Source organism: Acanthopagrus latus, chromosome 7, assembly GCF_904848185.1.
Source record: "Acanthopagrus latus isolate v.2019 chromosome 7, fAcaLat1.1, whole genome shotgun sequence".
Taxonomy (NCBI): domain Eukaryota; kingdom Metazoa; phylum Chordata; class Actinopteri; order Spariformes; family Sparidae; genus Acanthopagrus; species Acanthopagrus latus.
In genome coordinates this window covers 6,928,122-6,947,738 of record NC_051045.1, presented here as the reverse complement: position 1 = coordinate 6,947,738, position 19,617 = coordinate 6,928,122, and the positions used below count along the sequence as shown (strand labels likewise).

General features: G+C 41.8%; 3 protein-coding genes across 6 annotated transcripts in view; 2 read left to right on the top strand and 1 right to left on the bottom strand.

The window, feature by feature from the left end:
• zgc:162200 (uncharacterized protein LOC558638 homolog) overlaps window positions 1–62 on the bottom strand; it is a 17,403-nt gene extending 17,341 nt beyond the window's left edge. The window contains exon 1 of the mRNA XM_037105060.1: window positions 7–62. The gene's annotated coding sequence lies outside the window, so the exon portion shown is untranslated. The remainder of the gene's footprint in view (window positions 1–6) is intronic.
• On the top strand, window positions 30–3,863 carry apex2 (APEX nuclease (apurinic/apyrimidinic endonuclease) 2). The gene is made up of 6 exons (XM_037105063.1): window positions 30–229; window positions 340–423; window positions 1,198–1,378; window positions 1,623–1,766; window positions 2,171–2,240; window positions 2,560–3,863. The coding sequence occupies exons 1-6, from the start codon at window positions 115–117 to the stop codon at window positions 3,712–3,714; spliced, it is 1,749 nt and encodes a 582-aa protein (XP_036960958.1). The 5' UTR covers window positions 30–114; the 3' UTR covers window positions 3,715–3,863.
• slc38a5a (solute carrier family 38 member 5a) lies at window positions 2,644–19,617 on the top strand. Of its 4 annotated transcripts, none has more exons than XM_037105070.1 (16): window positions 2,644–2,664; window positions 8,969–9,071; window positions 9,184–9,259; window positions 9,398–9,513; window positions 11,876–11,949; window positions 12,076–12,168; window positions 12,303–12,384; window positions 12,501–12,583; window positions 12,768–12,826; window positions 13,290–13,424; window positions 13,633–13,712; window positions 13,811–13,911; window positions 14,275–14,399; window positions 17,480–17,624; window positions 17,715–17,818; window positions 18,253–19,617. In XM_037105070.1, exons 2-16 carry the CDS (start codon window positions 9,031–9,033, stop codon window positions 18,355–18,357), a joined length of 1,419 nt encoding a protein of 472 aa, XP_036960965.1. In that variant the 5' UTR covers window positions 2,644–2,664; window positions 8,969–9,030; the 3' UTR covers window positions 18,358–19,617. The 4 variants fall into 4 exon arrangements, with proteins under 4 accessions (XP_036960965.1, XP_036960962.1, XP_036960964.1 ...); XM_037105067.1 differs by lacking the exon at window positions 2,644–2,664 and adding an exon at window positions 4,999–5,127; XM_037105069.1 differs by lacking the exon at window positions 2,644–2,664 and adding an exon at window positions 6,047–6,102.

Below are 19,617 nucleotides of genomic sequence, written 5' to 3'. Positions count from 1 at the left end.
TCGTACCGTTTTTCTGTCTTCCTTTTTACTTCCGGAATACAAAACATCAACTTCCGGTCATGCACATTGACTGGAGGGAATTTGTCCCCGGTGAAACAACGGCGGATTTTCACGATGAGGATCGTAACCTGGAACATAAACGGCATAAGGACATTTAGAGGCGGTATTAAAAAGGCTCTTGATTCACTCAACGCAGATATTATCTGTGTCCAAGAGACAAAAGTGACAAGTAAGTGGCTGACCGAGCTTTGCAGTTTGGAGAACGCGGTTAAGTTACGTCCTGTCAAAGTAAGATGTCTGCTGTCAAAAATGTAAAACTACACTTTATTTCCCCAACAGGAGACTTACTTGATGAAAGAACCGCCATTGTCGAAGGCTACAACTCCTATTTCAGCTTCAGTCGAGGACGCAGCGGCTACTCAGGTTCATTACGCTGTCAAAACAATTCATTTTGTGTCTTGAAATCACCAGTACTGTTTTTTGAAATACCATTTCCTTGTGAGTCAGTTTACTTAGTGTATTGATGTTTATAGAGTAATGTGTGTGTAATGTGTATGGATAACTCTACTGTGTATATTATTGGAGATGTATAGGTTTATGTTAATGTAAATGAAGGATCAGGGGATGTCTATACGAACAATACCTACTAGTTTAATGATAATTTGAGAAAAAATGTTATATATGTAAAGACTACATAAGGATTAGAAATGCGGAAAGTCAGTTGAGGTTCTGTAGTCAAAAAATGGAGCTTTGAATTTCTGCATTCTCACTGTAAAAGAGAGTTGCAGTATTCTTCTGAACAACTGAAGAGTAAATGATGACTTGTTTTGAAAATGTAAAGAAAAAAACTGAAAATATAAGAATATTTCAAGCCCAGAGTTCACAAATTGATTTGAAAAGATGTCATTTACACCTTTTTTAAAGCCGAAAATGTCACTGTCTTTACAAGGGTGTAAATAGGATTTTTTTCAACTTTATTTGAGATCTCAGACCAGCTGTATGGGAAAAAGCTGCAATTCAGTTTTGCTGCGGGGCTCCAGAACTGTTTTGTGGGCCACAAAAAATCAATCTAACTGTCCATCTGCAGGAGAGTGAGAAGATAGTGACTGAGCTTTTTATTTTTGTCTGAAGTTATCTATTCATGCAGATGCTTTATAGTCCCTGCTGACACATCCAATTTCTCTTTCATATGCACAGGGGTTGCCACTTACTGTAAAGACAGCGCCACTCCGTTCGCTGCGGAGGAGGGTCTCACAGGTCTGCTGACCAACCATGAAGGGGCTGTTGGATGTTACGGTGACCAGGACGAGTTCTGTAGCGAAGAGCTGCAGCTTTTGGACAATGAAGGACGAGCCATCATCACACAGCACAGAATCATGTAAGGGAAAAGTTCTTCGAGGTTGATGTTTCCTCGACGAAATAATTGATATGTGCCGTGCTGTTCAAAAGGGCTGATATCTATGCTAATCATTTATAATATTGCCGTTATTTTGACAGATCTTTTTATTTGCTGTACGGGTGACATTTGTGATCTAATGGTTATTTTTAGAATTCATTTTCACTCAAAAAATCCTAAAAATGATGATTGAATTTCAGTAATATTTCAATATTACAACCCACAGGTGTCAGGACAAAGAGCGAACCATCACTGTAATCAACGTCTACTGTCCGCGGGCTGACCCTGAAAAGCTGGAACGAAAGCAGTTCAAGTTGCAGTTCTACAAGTTGCTTCAGCGTCGGGCTGAAGCTCTACTGAAAGATGGGAGGTGAGAAACATTCCACATCCTGCTTTTGCCACAGACATTTTAAGAATGAACTGTTTTGATACGCAGCTGTTGTATGTTTAAGTTTGAACAATGGAACACGTGTACCTTGCTGTCTTTGCACATTTAATTTATGCTTCATGTCATAAGTCAGCAAAAGTCACTGAAACTTATAGCCATGTATATGGCAGAAGAAACAGTGTACAGTTAATGATTGCATCTGTGTTAACACACAAATAAGGTGATGTATTATAGGTGACTCACATGAACACATGTGGTATATACTGCAGTTGCCTGTATTGTGATATCTGTGATGCAGTTAAATATTGGACAATGTATCACTATTGTTTGCATTTTTTTCTTGCTTTTCTTTATCTAACAGTTTTTTTTTCTGTTACATTTTTCAGCCATGTGATTGTTTTGGGAGATGTGAATACATCTCACCGGCCAATAGACCACTGTGACCCCTGTGACAGCGTAAGTGAAAGGTTAAAATATCATATCAATGTTTTTCTTGTTTGTTTTGTTAATCTTCCCTATTGGATTGGCTTGCAGAGACTAAGATGAGAAGATTGATACCACTCTCCTGTCTGTACGTTAAAAATGAAGTTAAAAACAACAGCCAATGAGTTTGGTTTAAATCAAAGACAGGTTTTTTCCAAAGAATGTAAAGAATGTTACTATTCATTTTAACATGAAGGAACAGTAAAGTATTACATGTTTTGTCCTGATGTGCACAGTGTATGTATATTAAAAATAATGAAACTCTAACTACTTTGTTTTTCTCAAAACTCAGGATGATTTTGAGGAGAACCCTGGGAGGAAGTGGCTGAATGGCTTTTTGCACGGGGTCAGACAGGAAGAGGAGAGGAATGAGGAGAAACACGATGAAGAATCTGAGGTAACTTCAGCAGATCCCAAAAATGGACATGGAAAATTTGTGGATACCTTTCGGTTTTTCCACCCTACTCGCACCAGCGCCTTCACATGCTGGTCCACTCTCACTGGAGCGCGGCAGACCAACTACGGCACGCGCATCGACTACATATTTGCGGATTGCCAGCTCACCAAGGAGCAGTTTGTGGCAGCAGATATCATGCCAGAGGTGGAGGGGTCAGATCACTGCCCTGTGTGGGGGCAGCTGAGCTGCTCTTTCCTTCCCAGCACCAAACCTCCTCCCCTCTGTACCCGCTACCTGCCAGAGTTTGCAGGCAAGCAGCAGAAACTATCCCGCTTCTTTGCGAAGGTGGACCAAAAACCATGTCCGTCTGAGCAGAGGGAGGCTTTACCTGGATCTCAAGAAGAGGAGGAGAGGAGGGAGAATTTGAACCCATCTGGAGCTGTGAGCATCTCTGGTAAAAAACGGTTATTGACATCAGACTCTGTTGTTCCAAAGGGAAAAAAGACAAAGACTGTAAAGACTTCATCCAAGCCACAGGGCAGCCTCCTTTCTTTTTTTAAACCCAAGTTCACAAATCTTCCCTCTACTGGAGCCCCTGTCAGGGACTGTGAAAATACACTCGGCCTGGAAGTTATACCGTCTCAAAACCCTCAGAATGCTTCAATACCTAGAGAGGATGTCGCCTCAGTTTCACAGCTGGTACCTGAAGAGACTGCACCTGTCTTTGATCGTCAACCACAGCTTCGCACCAACAGCGCCACAGACGAAAATGAGAAACGGTTGAAGACGAAATGTTTAACCCCACAGCCCACTGTGGAACACTCAGCTGCCAAGAAAGGGACATCTTTAGGGTTTTGGAAATCAGTGCTTCATGGACCACCGCCGCCACCCTCCTGTAAGGTCCACGGGGAACCCTGTGTGCTCCGTACTGTAAAAAAGGAGGGGCCAAACATGGGCAAACAGTTCTTTGTGTGTGCTCGTCCTCAGGGACACGCATCCAACCCTGACGCTCGGTGTAATTTCTTTGCGTGGGTGGACAAGGGGAAGTGACAGGTTTTCTGAATGGACCACCAGTTGTTTAACTCATCAGTGAAACTGGAAACTCACTCGACTACTGGCAAGAAGTCGCATCATTTTACAGGTGTTCATGTTGTTCATGTGTTTTTTCTTAAACAAATAAAGACAGTAGTTTTGTATTATTTTGAGTTTTGTTTTTATTTGCTCTTGGAGGCAAACAATATATCAGTTATATTTCAGTTAAAACGCAAACATGTCCTCAGACTTCAGCTTCTGAAATGTGAGGATATGATACTTTTCAATACTTAATGTATATTTAGATAAATATTCAATTTGTATGTTTTATAGAGTTATTATTATACAGATAATAGTATCAGAAATGCCACTAATACTGCCTGAAACACTGGAATCGATATTGGCAAGTATAGACATCTATGCATCGGTCAGATACCACGTATCTTTCTTTATCTATAAAGGGACCTTGATACCTCCCACCTGTCGGTAAATAATAAGAAATAATTGATTAAATTGATTGTCAAGTCATGGATGGCAGCATTGTTTATATAATTCACTGAGCAGTAGCATGGGTATCACTTGGGTATTAAACTTTCATAATATCTCATCGGAAACAAACCCAAAATGATCATAAAATAAATAATATTCCTGATATCGAAACACTGAGTTAAGTTTAGAATGAATGAAGAACACAGATATCAGTCAGTACCAGTCCAACTCCCGCTGCTGATGTGATTGCTGTCTGTTTGTAGAGGGATTAGGTTAAACAAACTACACCAAAAAGTTTAAATGCGTAATAAAATAGCCCAGGGGCCCATTTAATACCAGGGTTTGGTGCGCATCCCTGCTGATTAGTACTGTGACTTTGTGTCCACTAGATGGCAACAGCAGTGAGCTGATGACACAAAGCTGAGGCTTAGGAAAAAAAAACCAAAAGAAAATTTTCCACAGCAACACGTTTTATTGGCACCACCAGCTGCACAGCTGCTGCACTGTAATTGTAGGCAGATCATTACAGTCAGAATTCAGTTTTTATCTCTCAGCTTTAGGCTCTACATTTCATTAGAAACGCTGCTTGCATATTCCAAAATGCTCCTGGGGTGAAACACCGGGATCAATGCTGACAGTGTCCAGATATGCACAGTTAGACTGGCAGTATTTCATGAAGCGACAGAGCTCCAAGTGTGGCCCGAGCGGCCTGTAGAGTGGGGAGGGGCTTTGCTTGTGACGGGGCAGGATGTCTCTGAATGCGCGCGATTATTGCCTCCCTCCTTCCCCCATTCTTTCTGTCTCCTCTTCCAGCTGACGAGAACTTCATGGCTCTGTGAAAGGCAGATTTTGGGGATTGAACCAGCCAGCTCCTTTAAACTTTTTACCCTGTTACTACTGTCCAGACTGAAGACATCCCTTTGTCTGACTGTTACTGGAGAGGTGAGTACCAGAAGAGGGCCTCACAAGGCCTATACAAGTCAGCTGCTCCGGCATTTGAGCCACGACACAACTTCCTATTCATACACGTGGGGGGGGATACTGAACAAACGTATCATTATTTACACTGATTGTCTCTGTTTGTGTGGATTTGACTGGCAGTAGACATAAGAATACCATTTGTCAGCTTCAGCTCCTGTTGAACATTTCAGATGAAGATGTATGTTTTATTCTTGATTGCAGTCTGTCCTTTTGGTGACATGCTGGCAGCACGCACAGCACTGAGCCAGGATTTTTAAATGACTCGCTGAAATGGGAGATCATCTTGGCTCCAAACGCTGTCACGGGTGGTGTGAAAATAACATTAAGTGTTGGATGGAGGGTTTTATGCAGATAAAATGTCTCCTGTTGAACTTTATGTTACTCAAGTTTGTAAGGTTATACGCTCACTGGGTTTTTCCAAATCACCCATGGAACCGACTTTAACTGTGAGGTCATTTAAGGTGATTCGAGGTAGCCATTAATGTTTCCATCACTACACTCAGCCTGCACAGAGCTGATGTTTTGTTTTCACACTACTCCAAATTGTTTGAAATGTGGAAGTGGTATTTTTGTTTTTCCCGTTACATGCAAACTGCAACAACTCACCGCATATGTATTTGTCTAACTTCTCATCACAATATATAGAAATAGAGTCGACGCCAGCCCCTAGAGAGTAACATTCACTGAGAGTTAGGTCACTTGTTTTATAGACAACTTGTTCCAGTGGCAGATTTTAATATAGCCCAAGAAAGAAACATCTTGTTTTCATTCTCAAGTGGAATAATTGACAGTGTAGCTTTTTTTTAATGAATCTGTGAATAAAGTTATAGATTTGTGTTTTTTTGTGCAGCAGTCGGCTCCAGGGACACCAGTCACTCAGCGTAAAGTTGGAGATTGATCGAAGGGTGGATGTCATTATGATATTGGCTGAAATTGGTTAGTACAAGCTTATGTAACTGCACATGACATTTAGTTTTGCAGGAAGAAATCTGATTTTGATCAATTTAAAAAAAAAAAAAACCACACACACAAAAACATTGATTTATTGGTATATATTGGTATCTGGGTGAATAATGTGACCGTGGATGTAAACTAAACTAATTAAAAAGGCATCATTCATTTCAGCTTGACCTCAAGAAGAGGAAAGAAAAAAAACACCAGCAGATTAGATCTTGTTCCAGTAAAGGCTTTGTGTCAGGCTGAGATAAAGACAATTTGGGTGTTTTCTGGGGTGTGCAGGCGGACCTCGTATCTGCTGAACTTTATCGGCCAACTGAAAGTACTTTTGAGGAACGAGTAAATGTTGCTGGACTCGGCTGTTTCCACTGTTACAGGCCAGGTCAGGTTCACGATAACTCACAGGCATGCACAATGTTTCCACTCCTAAGCACAATCACATGTGGGCAATCTTAAAAAAGCACTTATCTCCTAAGCTAATTACCATCACTGTGACTTCCAGCAGGATGTAAACTGTCAGTGAGTATCCGCCCATGCTGGAACAAAAAACCCACTCAGATGACTCCCTCCCCACATGCATACTCTGTAATGACATGGTAATTAGTCTTCAGTATGAACAGCAGAAGCCCTGTTGATTGGATGGGCTCCCTGGGATTACCTGTGGCCTTGAACTGCAGTCTGTCTTTGAAAAAAGAGAAAACTACATTTAATTCCCCCCCTTTTGTTTGGGTGTTGGTGTTGACACCTTCCCGGTGCAGACACCTGGCGAGTGGATCCCTCCGGTCCTCTTTGCAGCTGCGATACTACCTGTAAGGTGCTTAACAAAGGGTTAAAGTATGGGTGTTCCCATTTCCCGCTCCCTCCCTCCCAGCCTGTAATCTCTCTCACTCTCTCCTCTCTTCACTACACTCACTCACACTACCAAGGAGCTTTGGAAAGGCTCCTAAGAACAAAGCTATATATAAACATTGGAGGAAAAAAAAAATTGAGTAAACTTGCGGGCGGATTTATCCTACAATTAATCAGAAAAGAAAAACTAGCCTTGTTCTTGACCATCAGGGTAAGTTGCTTTAAAAATGTGTGTACGTGTGTGTGTGTCCTTGTGTTTGAGATGTAGAGGAAGAGAAGGGAAGGGAAGGGCTAACTGTCAATAGTGAGCTGGTCTTGCGTCAGACAAAAAGCCATGTGGTACGCTCTGCCGGATTGTGAGGCTACAATATTATCTACTGTGTTTAACTTCAAATGTGGTGTTCATTATTATATGAATTATTGAATGGGATTATTTAAATCTTTTTTTCTCACTCTGTGAATGGAATCTGGGGGTTGTGGGGTGGGGGGTTGTTTGGAAAGATGGTTGCCTAAACAGATGGCAAATAAGCACTTTTTCTTGTTTTTATTTCTTTTTCCCCACTCTTTTACTCTTTGCGCTGCATGAGAGCTGCCTTCGAGGCCGCTGAAATATCCAACAAGGTTTCTAGTTAACCAGGTTTGTCTAGTTGCTTTATCTCTCTCACCTGAAATTGGCTGCTGGAAAATCTGCCTTTCGGAACGTGAGAGTGTTAACTGGCTTTTCCGTGAGACCTCAATTATGAAAAGCATTTGTGAGTTTCAGCCTGTGCTTTGGTGGACGTGTGTGTTGGCCACGTTCCATGGGAAAGTCATCGGGTATGAAGCTAAAAAAGTAACTCAAACCAAACTTGACCTGAGGCCAGTATGCAGGGAAAAGGCTACCCTGTATTTAGGCTAAATAGCCAGCATTTACACAGAAACCCTTTGTTTATCTCTGTGGCCCACGGCTATCAACCTCCAATCTGTATGGATTATTGTATGTCAACAGGGCTGCTTCATTCACAGATGAGCGTAGGAACGTAAATGGCTCTGGTGTTGTGTGAAACTCTTAAAGGAATGGCACAATGTAGCGCGAGTGTGTCCTCGGGAGGGTTGGATGTGAAAATCCTGAGGACAGCCTGACCCTCAGAGAAAGGGAAGTATCCCATGACCCCACGACAGGAGCACGGACCTACGCTCATTCCCAGAGGCCGTCCATGCCAGCTTTTGTGTGGCCCACAGCAGATTAGAGCAACATAAGTCCTCTGACAACATCTGTTATTTAAAGCCTTTTCATGTCACACAAGCTTTAAATGGACTTAAATCGCAAAAGTGCCGTCTTTTGCTATGAACCAGCCCGTTAATCTGTTAGCACAGTTTTGGGATTGATCAGAACCCCGAAGTGAAGCCAAAAGGTTTTTGCAAGAAAGAAAAAAAAAAAGAAACATGAAAAAACAACATTCTTGTTGTCCTTGGCAAGCAGAAAAAATGACTGTGGTGCGTGTCTCAAAACTTTATAAATAGGTTTGCCCTTTTGAGGCCACATTGCAATTTCACTTTGTATCACATTAGTCATATTCAGTGTTTCTGGAGGCTTCCTGTTTAAGTGCAAATAACAAGCATGTCTGCCTATAAAAGGGTGAGGGCACTTAAAACGCCATCGCTGTCACCATAGCGTTACTCTAGCATTGCGAGTCAGAGACAACCCTTACATATTTATCTTACGAAAACACATCAGAATTCTTCTTCAGCTCTTCGGAAGTCCCCATTCGCCGATCGTATCTTAACTTCAACAGGTTAAGACAAGATTTCTGAAAAGGTGTTGCATCCAGAAGAGATGTACACATGTTAAAGACTCGCGCTGAAGTCAACCTGCTCGAGTACTGTAAAGAAGTGAGATCAATCTGCGCGTGAAAAAAATGCCAGCTGACGTCAAACCTGCAATGGACAACTCTAGGAGGGGATTTTGGTGCGTAAGCAGGTCATAAATCAACCATTTGCTTCTCCTCATTTCCAGCCAGGTAAACATTTGAAGTAGATCTCCAAAGTCTGTCAAGTCACAAGAAAAAAGCCACCAGAATGGAGCTTCAGAAGATGAACGGACACAGCAGAGATGATGGGTAAGACTCACCGGTGTCAGAGTAATCCATGATACACATGCATCATAATCACAGCAATTAAAAATGCCTTCAATGTGTCTATTAAAACCACATTTTCTCCCCCCATTGTTAGTTTTGATGAGCTGGCCGAACATGAGGAGTTTCTCCCGCACAAAGCTGGCGTCAAGAAAGAAACCCACTTTACAGACGTGAGTGCTCTTCCGCCGCTGCACGACACAAAACCAACCGAGATGTGAAATGAGATACAGCCGCTGCTATCGATGTTTTCTGGTAGCTCGTGGATTGATTGTCTTGTGTAACATCCTCTTGTTGTCGTCTTGCTGCAGTTCGAGGGAAAGACTTCTTTTGGCATGTCCATCTTTAACCTCAGTAACGCCATCATGGGCAGTGGAATTCTGGGATTGGCTTACGCGATGTCCAACACCGGAATCATTCTTTTTATGTGAGTACGCCGGCCAAACACGCAGTCCAGGCCCTGTTCTGATTTAACTGCGTGTGTGTGCGTGCGTGTGTGTGTGTGTGTGTGTGCATGTGTCTGTGTTTTTGAAGCACAGCCCAGTGATGGAGGTTGTAATATTCTGTCCTCTCGTTCAACAAAGACCTCTGTATATTGACTTCAGCTTCTTGTGATTTATATTCAGTATTTTGGTAAAGACGAGTATGCAGACCCACTGAGGTTACAAGAGTAGAGTTGGGCTGTGTGTGTGTGTGTGTGTTTCAGTTTACGACTTGTAGACTGACACGGGGAGGATTTTTGCTAACTGAAGTCATGTTGGCTGGTCCTTGCTTGTTCACCGAGGTATTTCTTAATGGCTTCTCTTAAAAAACATTTTATTTTTTTTTAACCCAGCTAATTTGTGAATGTTTTACTTTTCACTTTGCTGCGTGATTTGTTTTATGCCCTTTTAGCTGTGAACCTCTTTGCGTCTCTTGCATGAAAAAGTGCTCTATCAGTGCATTTTATCATTGCTTTTGTCTGGAATCGGGGTTTGATGTGAACATTAGAATCAGGACTGGGCTGCAGAAGTTTGTGTCAGTGGATACAGATTGGATATAGTCACTGGAGGATCCATATAAGGCCAGAAAGTAGGACGAGAGGGACGTGTTTGTATCATCTGACTGTGTGTGTATGTGCTTGTGTTTGGACAGGTATGTGTGGTTGCAGGAGGGAGGGGGGATGGGCTCCGTGCTTGAGAAATGCGTGTTTCCGCCTCCACCTGTGTGAGTTGTAGGTGTAACACTGTTTATATACAGCACGGCCGTCCCGGTACGAGGCCTGATCTGTCAGAGTGTACATTAGAGCTCATACACACGCAGCTTCCCTAAATCAGATTGGAGTGGGTATAAATAGCCCAGCAGTGATCAGATCCAAGACACGCCTGCCTGGATCAGTCTTGTGCTATGTGGCTTTGGGGTTGGGGGGGGAGGTGGAGAACCAGCCTCTCAGACACAACCTCACTTGTGTGGGTGGAAAAAAAACAAAAACAGAAAAGACAATGATTGAAAGAACTGCAGAACTGAAGAACCTTCTATAGAATAGGTTTCCTTTCTTTTTTTTTGTCATTCTGTCTGCACTTATTTAGATTGGAGCTTCCCAAAGTGGGGCCTGTGAGCCAAAGTTGGCCCACTGTGAGGTTCAGTTAAGGTCACAACATGTTTCTGTTTAAATCAGTTTGAGATATTAAGATCATTCTGATATATATTGTGTTTGCTATATGATTCACAATTAGGGGGAATGATCACTTTTGCAAAGTTATTAATATCGTGACAGTCTGACATTTGCTGCTGTCTGTATCAAACAAACGTGCTTCCTTAGGATTTGGAGGGTAGGACGTCTCTGCAGGAGAAGACTACTGTACTTTGACTCGCAGCTTTAGTTATATAAAAAAGAACCTCTTTATTATGCTTTTTTATTGCATTTGGAAAAAACAAAATAAACATCAAAGGATAGATGAAGACTCAGGAAGAGCCACAGAGAACATGAAATAGATGCGTCGTGTACAGAGCAGAGCAACAAAGTCATAGTTTTCCAAAGAATTTTATAGACACAATCATCTGACAGACGTAGATTCTATTAAATGCACATGATGAGCATAAATCCACGAGGGTGACTGAGCAGGCCGAGGCAGCGCCAAGTGGTAGAAGTACAGATATAAGGAGATAACAGAAGAGAGCAATAACACGATCCATGCAACTGTAATGCCTGTACAGTAGCCTCAGTAGCCAGTTAGCTTAGGATGAATGCTGGAAACATGGGAGACAGTCCAAAACAAAGACTGGATAGTAGTTTCACGCTTTTTGTACCAGTGAAGCTAACCAGCCTCTATCGCTAGCTTCATATTTAGCAGAAACACATGAGAGTGGAATCGATTTTGCAAGAAAAAGAAAAGCCATAATAAGTCTTTTCTTTTTTTTTTGAATAGCTGCACCATTTAAACAGTTTCTCCTAACACTCGCATTTCAAGAGGATTAGCAGAGTGTAACGCTGTTGTGTCAGCCACTTTACCCTTTTATCTGCAGCTTCTTACAATTTGGAAATTTGATTGATTGTGCAACCCCAATGTTAACAATATTTTCAAATATAATGTAATGCAGTGGGTGTTTGCTTTTTGACTGTGGCTCACCATTCATTTTCAGTTTTGGCTCTCTAAGGGGTAAAGTTTGCCCCCCCCCCCCAATTTACATAATGGGCAACATTTTAACTCTCATATGAGAACAATGTCCATGTTTATGAGACCATTTCTGTCATGTCATTTTTTTTTTTACATGAACTTCATTCCCAACCCTGCTCTTGTGTCTTTCAGACTCCTGTTGATATGCATCGCCATTCTGTCTGCATATTCAATTCATCTCCTGCTGAAAAGTGCTGGAGTCGTCGGTAAGTCAGCGCCAGAATCAACACACATAACTCAGAGTATGTGGCCACGGGGTTGAGTTCTGCATTTATCACACTGTGTGTGTGTGTGTGTGTGTGTGTGTGTGTGTGATGTCTTTGGGTCTTCAGGCATTCGAGCTTATGAGCAGCTTGGGAACCGGGCTTTTGGTCCCCCAGGAAAAGTGCTGGCCGCCGTCATCATTACGATACACAACATCGGAGGTACTGTCATGCCATTCCTTTCATGTTCATGTCTGATATCTGTGAGTGAAAACCATTGGATAGGGTGAGAGTAGACCTGCTTAAGTAAGTAAGTAAGTAACGCTAAAATAACACTGCTTCCGCTTCCCTTTCAGCAATGTCCAGCTACCTCTTCATCGTCAAGTCTGAGCTCCCTCTGGTTATTCAAGCTTTCCTCAGTAAACAAGAAAACACTGGGTGAGCGTCTGAGTGATATGCGTGACGATGTTTCATGCACAGCACAGTAGATCCCGTTTTTGTGTTATGTTGTGTCCTGATTTTTTTCTTTACATGTCTGTCTGGCTGTCTCTTAGAGAGTGGTACTTGAATGGAAACTACTTGATCATCATTGTTAGCACTCTCATCATCCTTCCTCTAGCACTCATGAGACAACTTGGTATGTTTTTCATTCTGTCATCACACATTTTTATATCTCTTCCACGCACGTCAATTCTCTACTGCCACCTGTTTTGTTTTTTTTTGTTCACTTCACATCCCTGTCACCGTACTGAAACTAAAGTGATCATCCCTTCCCTTGCCCATGAATCGTTCTGCATCATCTTATTATCGTTACTACACAGGTTACTTGGGCTACACCAGCGGCTTTTCCCTCTCCTGCATGGTGTTTTTCCTAATTTCGGTAAGTTTGAACTATTGAGTTCGTGCAAAGTTTAGAAGATGCTTAGCCATCGTGACTTTAAGCGCAGGGCCATGCTTGAATTCAAATATACTCCTCGATGCTGGATTTTCAATCTGGTGTTTTATCTCAACATTCAATCATGTAAACCAGAAATCTTTTTATATTTGGAATGAAAACATCCTGCGGGTACAAAGGAATTCTGTGAACTGGTAACAATTTAGATGTGATGATAATGCGTCTGGATATTGCTGGTGAAGTAATGTACTTTGAAAGTGGTTGAATTTTACTTTTATCATTTATTTGATCCCTGTTGAGAGAAATAGTCATTTTTAACATAGTGCATTATGTAGTTTTGATGAAAAATACCATTTTAAAATGTTAAAAAGCCGTGTAAACCCTGTATGAACTATTCCTCCATTACATTTTTGTCCTTTCATTCATGGATGTTTTGTTGTCTCCCAAGGTAATCTACAAGAAGTTCAGCATCGAATGTCCTTTTGAAGATGACCATCATAACCACACCTCTGTGCATGACCACGCTCTCATCAATGCGACAGACGACCAGTGCAAGGCCAAACTGTTTACCGTCAACCCTGAGGTGAGAGGAAAAACATGTTTACATTTTGTGGGTCTGCCTTTTCCTGAATTGTCTGCCGCAGGTTTATTTCTCGACAGTTCCACTGCCACACGTTGAGGTGTGCTGTGTCAACAGCAGTGTCGGGGATGAGACAAGTGTTTCCTTGTGTTGCCTGCTGGACTTGCTGTGCAGTGTTTTTTTGCTGACCATCAGTGTCTTTGGCTTCTAGACGGCGTACACCATCCCCATTCTGGCCTTCGCCTTTGTCTGCCACCCTGAGGTGCTGCCCATCTACACAGAGCTACGAGAGTAAGCAAACATCTCACAATCTAGTCCTTTATCATCACATGAAGTGTTATAGAGAAATTAACGTGAGTTATTTGTTTTGTTTTGTTTTTTTTCTCCAGTGCCACCAAGAAGCGTATGCAGGGTGTGGCCAACATCTCCATCATGGCCATGTTCGTCATGTACCTGCTCACCGCTCTGTTTGGTTACCTCACCTTTTATGGTAAGAGTCTCCTCCCTGCTGACCTTCAGAGATCAGCTGGTTTGAAAGATGTGAGCAGCAAGACTTGCACACAAACTCTATGTGGATTTTGAAGTGTTGTGGCGACAGGGTCAGAGTCAGTGTCTTGTTATCAGAATGTTGCTAGTTCGATTCCCCTGGTTTGCATGTCAAACCCAAGACTGCTCCCGATGTGCTGGTCGGCACCTCGCACCTCAGTGTATGACTGTATGTATGGATAACTGTAAGTCACTTTGGACAAAAGCGTCTGCTAAAATGTGGTAAAATGTCAGAAAAAAATATGTTGTGAATGAGCGTCCAGTACACGTGAGATATGTCAATGGGTGTCTGACTCTCTGTGGGCAGGTAATGTGGAGTCGGAGCTGTTGCACACCTACAGCCGCGTGGACCCCCTGGATGTCCTGGTCCTCTGCGTACGTCTTGCCGTGCTGGTGGCCGTCACGCTGACCGTCCCCGTCGTTCTTTTCCCGGTAAGACCATCTATCATTCTAGTATAGTGAGAGTCTTTACACCAAAACAAGAATAAAAAAGACGATAATTCTTACGGTATCTTTCAGTTTAAAAACACTTTAAAAAAAAAAAAGCAACCCACCTCACAAATAACAAAATTAAGTTCAGATAAAATCTTTCAAACTAAGAGACACAAACAAGGAGATAAAAACAACATAGAAGCGAAACAGTTATTTGATAAATTTTGTCCATCACTTATTGTGAAAGAAGGTCCTGCTTCGAAAATGTGAACGTTAACTGGGTTCTTAATCTCCTGTGATAGCATAAGTTTTTTAATTTGCTACATTTTATTGGCATAAAATCTGATTTATTTATCAAGAAAATATTCAGTGGTTTTGGTTGCGAAACGGCAGACGCACTTCTTTTGTGCTGTAATCGGAAACCTTTTGCTTTTCTGGGAAGAATCCAGACTGTTGGCAGACTGAGCAGCGCAGTGGAGGGAGAGACACAGAGGGAAACATAGACACTGCCAATTTTCTACAGCCATTACGCTTTGTAATCAGTATTTACGTCAGAATGATAAGTTAAAGGAAGAAGGTTGCCAGTTTAAATGTCTAAGAATATAAAAACACATCACAGGAGGAACATCACTGCATTACAGTGAGGATCAAATGCATGATGATATTTTTAAAATGAGATAACCAGATATTAATGTCTTACATTCAGTGAGTAGGCAGTTGTAGATCGTCTGTGTAATGTTTCAAGTCATCGTTGGTAAGGATGACCCCTGGTGGTTGAGATTTCAGAACAGTGGACACCAAGCTGAGCCACGGGAGTCTTTAATTCACTTCCAAACGGCCTGACATGTTGCTGATGGAGCCTCTGCACCACATAACTGATACACGTGTGTCTCAGAGACCGGTGTTATATCAAGGCACTGAAACTAACTGCTGTGCTGTTTCAGGGCTGTGCCCGAATGAAACATGTACGAGTTCCTGTCCTTGTTTCAATCGTGTTCTGACTGTGTGAAAGAAAAGCTAACGGTGGTCTGCTGAACTTCACTCTGAAGTTTTCCTTTTTTAAGATTACCTCAGTTTTTCAAGTGAGTGGAAAACAGGAATTGTTGAGAACAAACAGCAGAGCAGCAAACACAGTTTTTTTTGGTTTTTTTGTTTTTTTCAAAGTTTGACATTTTGGAGGTTAGTGTCGTGTCCATCCTCTCGTTTAACTCCTTCTAAGAAAGCAAATAAGCACTTTTGTCAAAATCTCTGCACAGCGAGCAGTGAGCTGCTGCTTAACGTGGTCGAGACGTTCAAGTATGTTTCACTGCTAGTCTCATTCCTTAAACATGAGCAGCTTTGTTGTCTAAATGCCTTTTAACGTGTCAGTGAGTGAAAGCTGGGGCCTGCAGGAGCTTAGCAGCTTTACCTAACAGCTTCTCCACAGCAGTGGGATGTTACTGGCGGTGATAAACATAGGATCATCCTTTACTCTTGTGTAATTAGTTAAGTTAGAGTTAGTAAGTTTGTCTTTTTCTCGTCAAGAATACACAATTACAACAAGTTAATCATACATCATAATCATCATATCAAAACATTAAACTAAATCAAACATTATATTCTCTAACCAACGAATAACGGAGCAGGCTGAGGCCTAAGATTATAGTGCCGATCGTAAAAAAAAAGCATTACCATTACACAACTGACAATGGCAGTGTATAATTAATAATAATATTATTAAATAACACAGACAGAGGTAGACAAAACAAAAGCTTGGTGTCCACCCACCAAGCACTGGGCTTCAGTTCAGTTCAGTTTGTTGCATTTAAGAACATTTCCATTATCAAAAGTTGTAGATGGTACCAAAAGAACCGCTCCGTGTTGAGGTGCCTAGCACACTGATCCGATCCTAAAGGGTGACGTTAAAACCCTGCAGACAGCCAGAAACCGTCCTGCCGTCTGCGCTCTGGTGTAGGATTTCGCAGCTCCTGTTCTTCAGCAGCCTTTTTGTCGTTTTGCCTGCAGCCTTTTCTCCAGAAAAAGCCAGTCGCCTTGTTGCAATGATGAACGGCACGTGGGCTCTGTGTGTAGTGAGTGTGAGGTTGCGTAAGTTCAAGGGACGGATAAATTTTTTTAAAAAAAATTCCAACGTGTTTATTAAGCAGTAATGTACAGCGCACATCACAGTGGGCCTGACAGTAAACTCATCAGTTTCAGTTTAGACAGTGTTCACAGCTGTTCACCAACTACTGTACGAGCGAAAGAGTTATCCTGAGGGACCAACCCGGCCTACGTACATACATATTTTTAGGTGCAATCACCACGAGATGTGCAAGAGTTCAGAGAGCATAATAGTTAAAATGCTTTGGAGGAAACAGATCAACAACAGTTTCTCAGTGATGCTCACATCTTACATATCTTTCAACTGTAATGTTCATTCTTACATTTGACTACTTTGACCCATTTTAACTTTCACACACACAATTTTATCTATTTATATTTGTCTTCCTCCTACTGGCCTCTATTTCTTTTTAATAACTTGCCCTGAAATGACACCCGCTCTTCCTCATTTAAAACAACCCCCTCAAGTAAAATTAGGAAGTATTCAGTTTTTTTGCTCGTTAGATCATTTGTAGACTTTTACAGTCTGTGAGGCCTGGTGTTTAAAAGGCACTTGAATTCCCAAATAATGAGTCAGTGGGGTTGTTTTAATGAGCTTTACTGACTGTTCTTGTGGGCCTTGTTTTCACTGAAAACATGGAATTTGTGCTTGTTTTAAAATTGTTACTCTTCAGTAGGTTTTATGTTAAAACGATGAGTGAGTAGTGAAGAATAGTGAGTTATGAGTCCAGTTGTCCTTTTTGTGTTTTGTGCAGTGTTGTGACAGATTTGGACAGTTTTGATTTGATATGATTTATTTATGTGTCACTTTCTCATCGATTATTACTCCCAAGAGTTTTTTATCTCAAAAACTAAGAGTTGCTTGAGAATTGACGCTCCTCAACTTGGTTATATTCTTATATTGCGTGTGACTCTGTCCTGTATCGTCTCAAACAGTTTTGTCAGTAACACTCTCCGTCTCTCCTTCCTTCCCGCTGCAGATCCGCAGGGCCCTGCTTCAGATCCTGTTCCCCGACAAGCCTTTCCGCTGGGCCATTCACATCGGCATTGCGTTCTGTCTCCTCTTCTTGGTCAACCTGCTTGTGATCTTGGTGCCGTCCATCCGCGACATCTTCGGCCTCATCGGTACGTCCACGCGGGACAGATGACATGATTCACGCTGCATAAATGATATCATCTGTGCACGGTGTAACCATCTTCTCCTTCATCCCTCAGGAGCCACATCTGCCCCGAGTCTCATCTTCATCCTACCTGGAATCTTCTACATCCGGATAGTTCCTGAAGAGCAGGAGCCGCTAATGTCCAGAACCAAGATTACGGTACAACTCTAAGGACACTCTAACTTAGTGCTGCACGAAATTGAAAAAAACTTACATTGCAGTCGTTTGGTTTTCTGCGACTCGTTCTTCCCATATTATGCAATGCAGGAATTTCCTCCAGATAACTTGAACAGCATGTGATTCTTAAGTGAGAAACTCCCCTGTATTCAAAAAACAACTCAATTGGACCAAAGTGTGTTATATTAGACAGACATATGTTGTAGATCAGTCATGAGAAATTAGAAATATGTATGTTTGGCTCTTTTATTAGTGGTAAAATCATTCTAACATGATGTGTCTGAGTTAATTTGCCTCACTTGATTCCATGGCTGATATATTGTGCAGCCCTGCTTATCTCAGTTATTTGCATTATTTTGTATTTAATACCTTTGACGTTAATGCAGATGTTGTTCTCTCTCCCTCCCCTCCCGCAGGCCGCCTGCTTTGCCGCACTGGGATTCGTGTTCATGGTCATGAGTTTGTCATTTATCATCATCGACTGGTCGACCGGAGAGTCCCGGAGCGGAGGCGGACACTAGCCGCCCCCGAGTGAACGGAGTTACAATGAACAGAATGCCAACCAAAGCTCTCCCTTTCATTAAATTACCCATGATCTGGCGAGCTCTCAGCCAAACAAGGAAGGTTCGGCTGCACAAAATGAAGGATATGTGGAGAAACTTTGCGTGAATCCCCCCAAAAAAACAATAAAAACAAAAAGAAAGCATTATGAAATGTGATGAGGCAGAAAAAAGGCCCTTTAATGGAGGAGAGTACGCGGAACGAGTGAGCGCAACAGAATCCAGCCTGTGTCACGCCTCTCAGCTAGGATGCTGTTTGGAGGCATGTGTAGAAAAACGCAACAAGACATGGATGAATGGGAAGTGCATGAGTCAAATGGAAATCCCATTTTAGAGTGCGTGTGTGCATTATTCCATGGAATAGCTCGGTCACTGCCAAAATCCCTCCAATCCACATCCCTTACCATCTCAGAATCTTTCAGGAAAGACATTTGATAGTGTAACAAGACAATCACCTCCTTCTCCGAGGAGTTTTCTTTTCATCTCACACACACACACACACACACATAAAACATTTCAGTTTCTTCATCCATCCATTGCGACTACCACATCTGCTGGTGCTGTCCAAAATTTCCCTGAACTTCTAAAGGTTCAGCTAAATGTGATCAGCGAGGGGTTAGTCTGCATCATCCCAAAACACAGAGACGACTTTCGAAAAAGAAACTCTTCTTCTTCACGTGACATTTTGTGAAATCCTCTTGCCACTCAACATGACGTTTTGTTAAGGTGATCATCTTGAAAGTTTTGGGGAAAAAAAACCAAAAAGCAAACCTCATGCAAACAGACGTGCTGCGGTGTGCGGCGTTCAGCTGCTATTCATTGGGGTCATACAGACAGTTACTGACAATCACACGTGAGCCAACAGGCAGTTTGTCAAACACTTTAGCTGCAAAACCAAAGATTTTAACCCTGGTGTCACGTTTAAATGGGCTGAAACACACTTCTCTCTTTTTTTTTACCAAGTTTGGCAAAGGCCAATTAAGAATTGTATATATATATGTTTTAAAAAATCCAGTGTTATTAAAAAGTCTGTTTTTTAGCAGTCCCACAAACTGTTCAGTATGGTCAATAATAATGACCTTTTTAAGTTAAAAAACAAATGGAGTCTTCTTTGTATGTCTTGGAAATTTGACTAAAAATACACTTTGACTTTGTTATTCATCCTGTACATTTTTAAATTAATTTGTCTGTCAATAAAGTATGTCTTTCATTTGTACAGAA

Bases quoted from the DNA above. Each gene is read 5' to 3' on its own strand.
- slc38a5a (XM_037105070.1), top strand. From the start codon at position 9,031: ATGGAGCTTCAGAAGATGAACGGACACAGCAGAGATGATGG. The intron at 12,169-12,302 runs GTACTGTCATGC...CTTCCCTTTCAG, and splicing joins TACGATACACAACATCGGAG to CAATGTCCAGCTACCTCTTC. The intron at 12,827-13,289 runs GTAAGTTTGAAC...TTGTCTCCCAAG, and splicing joins TGGTGTTTTTCCTAATTTCG to GTAATCTACAAGAAGTTCAG.
- apex2 (XM_037105063.1), top strand. From the start codon at position 115: ATGAGGATCGTAACCTGGAACATAAACGGCATAAGGACATTTAGAGGC. The intron at 230-339 runs GTAAGTGGCTGA...TTTCCCCAACAG, and splicing joins CCAAGAGACAAAAGTGACAA to GAGACTTACTTGATGAAAGA. The intron at 1,379-1,622 runs GTAAGGGAAAAG...TACAACCCACAG, and splicing joins ATCACACAGCACAGAATCAT to GTGTCAGGACAAAGAGCGAA.